At 46.7% G+C, this 7,173-nt stretch overlaps 1 protein-coding gene across 5 annotated transcripts in view; it reads left to right on the forward strand.

The window, feature by feature from the left end:
* CSRNP2 (cysteine and serine rich nuclear protein 2) overlaps nucleotides 1-7,173 on the forward strand; it is a 21,212-nt gene that overhangs the window by 8,192 nt on the left and 5,847 nt on the right. For all 5 annotated transcript variants that reach the window (XM_032284842.1, XM_032284835.1, XM_032284810.1 and 2 more), the window contains exon 3: nucleotides 1,091-1,350. In XM_032284842.1, the coding sequence (XP_032140733.1) occupies nucleotides 1,091-1,350 (260 nt within the window). The remainder of the gene's footprint in view (nucleotides 1-1,090; nucleotides 1,351-7,173) is intronic.

Genomic DNA, 7,173 nt, shown 5'->3' on the forward strand with positions numbered 1-7,173 from the left:
AAAAAAAAAAAAAAAAAAAAAAAAAAGTTCTGTATCACCATTGTCCAACTGTAGCCAGTTGCCATATGTGGCTATTGAGCACTTGAAATGTGGTTAGTGGCTGGGTACAGTGGCTCACGCCTGTAACCTCAGCACTTTGGGAGGTTGAGGTCAGTAGATCACTTGAACTCAGGAGTTTGAGACCAGCCTGGGCAACATGGCGAAAGCCCGTCTCTACGAAAAATACAAAAATTGGCTGGATGTGGTGGCAGTCACCTATAGTCCCTGCTACTCTGGGGGCCAAGGTGGGAGCATCACTTGAGCCTGGGAGGTTGAGGCTGCAGTGAGCCATGATTGTGCTACTGGACTCGAGCCTGGGTGACAGAGTAAGACCCTGTCTCAGAGGAAAAAAGAAAATAAAGAAATGTGGTTAGTATCATTGAGGAGCTGAAATTTAAATTTAATTTTAATTAGCTTAAATTGCCACATGTGGCTAGCAGCTGCAGTATTGGAGAGTAAAGCTATAGATTGTCATATCCACAAAAGATTACCTAGAGATCCTCTTCCCAGGTGATGTCTAAAAATGGATTTTGTGGTCATCTGTTTAGGTGTAGTCAGTATGGAGGCAGTGGTATGAACCAGCTGAGGTTCAAGGTCCCTTCCAAAAGAGCATTTAGGATTTGAAGATATTAGACGGTTCTCTAGGCATAGGGAGCATGGTTAGAGAAGAGTTGAGAGCCTAGATGGATGAGAAAGAACAAGCTCCCCAAACAGGTCCTCCCTGAGTTAATAAAACATCTCTTGGCCGGGCATGGTGGCTCACGCCTATAATCCCAGCACTTTGGGAGGCTGAAGTGGGCAGATCACCTGAGGTCGGGAGTTTGAGACTACTAGCCTGGCCAACATTGTGAAACCCCGTCTCTTATAAAATACAAAAATTAGCTGGGCGTGGTGGCACACGCCTGTAATCCCAGCTACTTGGGAGGCAGAGGCTGCAGTGAGCCAAGATGGCGCCACTGCACTCCAGCCTGGACAACAGAGTGAGACTCTGTCTCAAAAAAAAAGAAATAATAATAATAATAATAAACGTCTCTCTGTGCTCCCTTCTCAGCCACATCCATCTTGAAGCGGCAGAAGCAGCTGCGGAGGAAGAATGTACGCTTTGACCAGGTGACTGTATACTACTTTGCCCGGCGCCAGGGTTTCACCAGCGTGCCCAGCCAGGGTGGTAGCTCTTTGGGCATGGCTCAGCGCCATAACTCTGTACGGAGCTACACACTCTGTGAGTTTGCCCAAGAACAGGAGGTAAACCATCGAGAGATTCTGCGTGAGCACCTGAAGGAAGAGAAACTCCACGCCAAGAAAATGAAGGTGCTTAAGGGGTCTGGGGTCTGGTGCTGCCCATGTGGGAAACCATTTAGGTTCATTGGTTGATTGATTGATTGAGGTTTGTTTTGTTTTGTTTTGTTTTTTTGAGACAGAGTCTTGGTCTCTTGCCCAGGGTGGAGTGCACTGGAATGATCTCAGCTCACTGCAACCTCTGCCTCCCAGGTTCAAGCAATTTCTCCTGAGTAGATGGGATTACAGGTGTGCACCCTTCTAGTTTTTGTACTTTTAGTATAGACAGGGTTTTGCCATGTTGGCCAGGCTGGTCTTGAACTCCTGGTCTCAAGTGATCAACCTGTCTTGGCCACCCAAAGTGCTGAGATTCCAGGCATGAGCCACTGCACCCAACTTATTATTTTTTTTTAATTTGACTGTTGTCGTTGGGGCATAGAGATTTTACCTCTTTCTAATGAAAAATCTCAGATTTGGAATCAAATCTCAGTCCAAGACTCCATTCTTTTTATCTGGCAGGGGAGTCTATGAGGTATAGCAAAATGGCTTCCCTAGAATTTCCCCCTTCCAAATCCCCACTGCCTCCCTCAATTTTATTTTATTATTTTTTATTTTTTATTTTTTTGAGACAGGGTCTCTGTCACCCAGGCTGGAGTGCAGTGGTGCAATCATAGCTCACTGCAGCCTTGAACTCTTGGCCTCAAGCCATCTGCCCATCTCAGCCTCCCAAGGTCCTGGGGACCACACCACGCCTGGCTAGTATGTTTTTTTAATAGTAATGGGGTCTTGCAACGTTGCCCAGGTTGGTCTCAACTCCTGGGCTCAAGTGGTTGTCCCCTTCGGCCTCCCAAAGTGCTGGGCTTACAGGCATGAGCCACCATGCCCAACCCCCAAAATAGTTTTTTTTTTTTTTTTTGAGACGGAGTTTCACTATTGTTACCCAGGCTGGAGTGCAATGGCGCGATCTCGGCTCACCGCAACCTCCGCCTCCTGGGTTCAGGCAATTCTCCTGCCTCAGCCTCCTGAGCAGCTGGGATTACAGGCATGCGCCACCATGCCCAGCTAATTTTTTGTAGCTTTAGTAGAGACGGGGTTTCACCGTGTTGACCAGGATGGTCTCGATCTCTTGACCTCGTGATCCACCCGCCTCGGCCTCCCAAAGTGCTGGGATTACAGGCGTGAGCCACCGCGCCCGGCCATCCAAAATAGTTTTTTTAAGTTTAAAATGTGAATACCTGAAGGCATTCAGGTCTGTCACACTGGAACCCAAGGAAGCACAATTTTCAGTTTCTGGTCAAATGATTGTCCCTTGTCTGGATGCATAGAACAGGTTTTGGATATTTCTGAAAGGATCCTGCTGTTTCTATAACCCCTGTCACCCTTAAGTGATAATATGTAGGTGCAAACAGCATTATCAAATAGTTATTTAGACTCATATAATACTGCGCCTGCCACCTGATAACAGCACCAGCTCCTCGATGGCTTTTCATAGCCACCCATTTTTTATCTTAGCAATGCTGGGTATTCCCACAGCCATAGTTTTACTAGTTCTCAAAAATTTCCCCCAGGCCGGGCGCGGTGGCTCACACCTGTAATCCCAGCACTTTGGGAGGCCGAGGCGGGTGGATCACGAGGTCAAGAGATCAAGACCATCCTGGTCAACATGGTGAAACCCCGTCTCTACTAAAACTACAAAAAAAAAAAAAAAATTAGCTGGGCATGGTGGCGCGTGCCTGTAATCCCAGCTACTCAGGAGGCTGAGGCAGGAGAATTGCCTGAACCCAGGAGGCGGAGGTTGCGGTGAGCCGAGATCGCGCCATTGCACTCCAGTCTGGGTAACAGGAGCAAAACTCCGTCTCAAAAAAAAAAAAAAAAAAAAAAATTTCCCCCCGAGTTCCTGATTCCAAATTTGAAGAACACTGGTTTAAGCCTGGCCAGGTTTCTTTGGAGCTCAAAGCATGCTGACCCATATTAAAACAGGCAGCTCCATTATTTGCAGAGTCATGAGAGAGACACATTAGAATGTGGTAGAGTTAGAGAACTGGTGGCGGAGGATGTAGGCTAACCAGAGCACCTCATTCCTTTCTTTCTTTAGAAGCTGTATGTCCACTTCCCTCAGACTATTCCTAAAGCCCTACACCTGTTTTTCTCACTATAGAATGACATTCAGGCTTCCCTTTCCTCTGTCTGAGGAATTCCATCACTGACGCTCTAACCTTCCAGCTGCTGTAGCAACAGCTGGGCAAACAAACACTGTTCTCATCAGTTGCAATGAAGACATTCCTTCCTTTCCCTAGAAGAAAACTCTTTGGCAGAGGAATGATCTGTCAAAACAGTATACCATCCTGTTCTGTGTTCTCCACTTACAGAAATTCTAGGGACAAAGCCAGGCAAACCCAAGACAGATACAGGATCTCTACTTGTTAGCAGGATGTTTAATGAGTACCAGCAGTGGTAACATCTAATACATTATTTCATTTTTTTAAAGATGGGGACTCGTCCAGGCTAGTCTCAAACTCCTGGGCTCAAATGATCCTTCCACTTAAGCCTCCCAAGTAGTTGGGACAACCGGTGTGGGCCACTGCATCAGGCTTTTTTTTTTTTTTTTTACCTTTCCTAGTTTATTCTTTTCTTAGAATTTTTTTTCTTGAGACAGGGTCTCACTCTGTCACCCAGGCTGGAGTGCAGAGGCCTGATTATAGCTCATTATAACTTCAAACTTCTGGCCTCAAGCAGTCCTCCTGCCTCAGCCTCCAAAATAGCTGTGACTGCAGCTGCACCACCACCACACCCAGTTAATTTTTGTAGGGTTTTTGTTTTTTTTTTTCTTTTTTTTTTTTTTGAGACGGAGTTTCGCTCTTGTTACCCAGGCTGGAGTGCAATGGCACGATCTCGGCTCACCACAACCTCCGCCTCCTGGGTTCAGGCAATTCTCCTGCCTCAGCCTCCTGAGTAGCTGGGATTACAGGCATGCGCCACCATGCCCAGCTAATTTTTTGTAGCTTTAGTAGAGACGGGGTTTCACCGTGTTGACCAGGATGGTCTCGATCTCTTGACCTCGTGATCCACCCGCCTCGGCCTCCCAAAGTGCTGGGATTACAGGCTTGAGCCACCGCACCCGGCTTGTTTTTTTTTTTCTAAGACAAGTTCTCACTCTGTTGCCCAGGCTGGAGTGCAGTGGTGTGATCTCAGTTAACTGCAACCTCAACCTCCTAGGTTCAAGTGATTCTCGTTCCTCAGTCTTCCTCAGCTAAGATTATAGCCATGTACTCTGGCTAAGTTTTTATTTTAGTAGAGACAAGGTTTTGCCATGTTGGCCAGGCTGGTCTCAAACTCCTGGCCTCAAGTGATCCACCTGCCTCGGCCTCCCAAAGGGCTAGGATTATAGGAGTGAGCCACCGTATATGGCCAGTTTTTGTAGAATTAGGGTCTTTGGGCCAGGCGCAGTGGCTCAAGCCTGTAATCCCAGCACTTTGGGAGGCCGAGGCGGGTGGATCACGAGGTCAAGAGATCGAGACCATCCTGGTCAACATGGTGAAACCCCGTCTCTACTAAAAATACAAAAAAAAAAAAAAAAAAAAGAAAATTAGCTGGGCATGGTGGCGTGTGCCTGTAGTCCCAGCTACTCAGGAGGCTGAGGCAGGAGAATTGCCTGAACCCAGGAGGTGGAGGTTGCGGTGAGCCGAGATCGCGCCATTGCACTCCAGCCTGGGTAACAAGAGCGAAACTCCGTCTCAAAAAAAAAAAAAAAAAAAAGAATTAGGGTCTTTGTTCTGTTGCCCACACTGGTCTTGAACTCCTGGCCGCAAGTGCTTATTCCACCTTAGTCTCTTAATGGTGCTGGGATAACCGTCATGCGCCACTGCACCAGGCCTATTTTTTAGCCCTCTATAACAGAGGCAGTTCGTTTCAAAAATGTACACTCTGCATCTCTCATGTCTCATGTACCGTCTAATGTTTGTTTTCCTTTAGGGTTGTTTTAGCAGCTGCTTGGTGTTCTGCAACTTTAGTTAACTATATATTTTTTTTTTTAGATGGAATCTCACTCTGTTACCCATGCTGGAGTGTGATGGTACTACCTTGACTTCCTGCAACCTCCATCTCCCTGATTCAAGTGATTCTCCTGTCCCATCTCCTGAGTAGCTGGGATTACAGGCACCCACCACCATGCCTGGTTAAATTTTTGTATTTTTTAGTGGAGACAGGGTTTCACTGTGTTAGCCAGGATGGTCTTGATCTCCTGGCCTTGTGATCCACCCGCCTTGGCCTCCCAAAGTACTGGGATTACAAGCGTGATTTAACTATAATTTTTCTAATACTTTAATTTCATTTTTTTCATTTTGGCCTGTTACCCATATCGAATTCATTATCATGAATAGTGTAAATTGAGACTTTTTTCCCCCCAGAAAATATCGAGTTGTTCTAATACCATTTAAAGACTAGAAGACTCTTTTCTCACTGATTTGAAATGCCACTTCTATCCTGATATTTAAATTCTTGTATCTACATGAGTTTCCTTCTGTTACATCTTTAATCCCTTGCCTACGAGAGGACAGTAGGAGGAGGGATATTTAGGGGGAGATCAACCCTGGAGACTAGACAGGAGCAATCCTGAGGTCAATAGAAAGGCCCTTGTAGTTGGCCTGCCTAGTACTGAAATAACTGACCAGGGACCTCCAGAAGCCCCACTTTACTGCTCTTCATTTCTCTACCCCCTCCCCCACAAACAAACAAACAAACAAAAAAACCAGGTGTGTAGCTGATTACCCAAGTCCGTTGCATCACATCTCTCCCAGGAGTTGTTCCTTTACCAGCTCTACTCTGTGGTTGTCTGATGAAATCAACCAAAGACTCCAGTCACGTGGCTTTCATCCTGCTAGCAGCTTCCAGAGCCCTAGAGATTATGAGGCCTCATTTTCTTTACTTGAATTCTCTAATGAGTTTTCAGAACTCTTTCAGCCACGGCTTGTCTTCAATCTGTCCTTCCACCGAGACTCCCTTTCTTGGCTCTCCATCGATCCCAGCCCAGAAAACCCAGATTTCTGCCTGTGGATAGTACGTGCAGTATTATTTATACCACCTTTCCTCACATACAGCTTTTCTTTGAAGTCAAATAAAAAAGGATTAGGCCTGGTGCAGTGGGTCACACCTGTAATTGTAGCATTTTGGGAGGTCATTTGGGGTTGGGAGTTCAAGACCAGCCTGGCCAACCCTGTCTCTACTAAAAATACAAAAATTAGCCGGGCATGGTGGTGGGCACCTGTTATCCCAGCTACTCAGGGGGCTGAGGCAGGAGAATTGCCTGAACCCAGGAGGCGGAGGTTGCAGTGAGCCAAGATCGTGCACTGTACTCCATCCTGAGCAACACAGTGAGACCCTGTCTCAAAAAAAAAAAAACATAAAGGATTAGAAAGGAGAAGGAATACATTTCTTCTCGGCTAAGGGCTTTCTTTAATAACTGTTAATATATTTGCTTTTTCTCCTTACAGTAAAATGAAGCTCTTTAGTGCATGCACAGGTAATTGTTCACACTGTGAGGATTCAAGTTCATTGATTAAGATCCTGTAGCCTTGGCCGGGCACGGTGGCTCAAGCCTGTAATCCCAGCACTGTGGGAGGCCGAGGCGGGTGGATCATGAGGTCAAGAGATCGAGACCATCCTGGTCAACATGGTGAAACCCCGTCTCTACTAAAAATACAAAAAATTAGCTGGGCATGGTGGCGCGTGCCTGTAATCCCAGCGACTCAGGAGGCTGGGGCAGGAGAATTGCCTGAACCCGGGAGGCGGAGGTTGCGGTGAGCTGAGATCGCGCCATTGCACTCCAGCCTGACAGCCTGGATAACAAGAGCGAAACTC

This window comes from Sapajus apella, unplaced genomic scaffold (assembly GCF_009761245.1).
Source record: "Sapajus apella isolate SASKATOON/1434 unplaced genomic scaffold, GSC_monkey_1.0 scaffold2, whole genome shotgun sequence".
Lineage (NCBI taxonomy): Eukaryota > Metazoa > Chordata > Mammalia > Primates > Cebidae > Sapajus > Sapajus apella.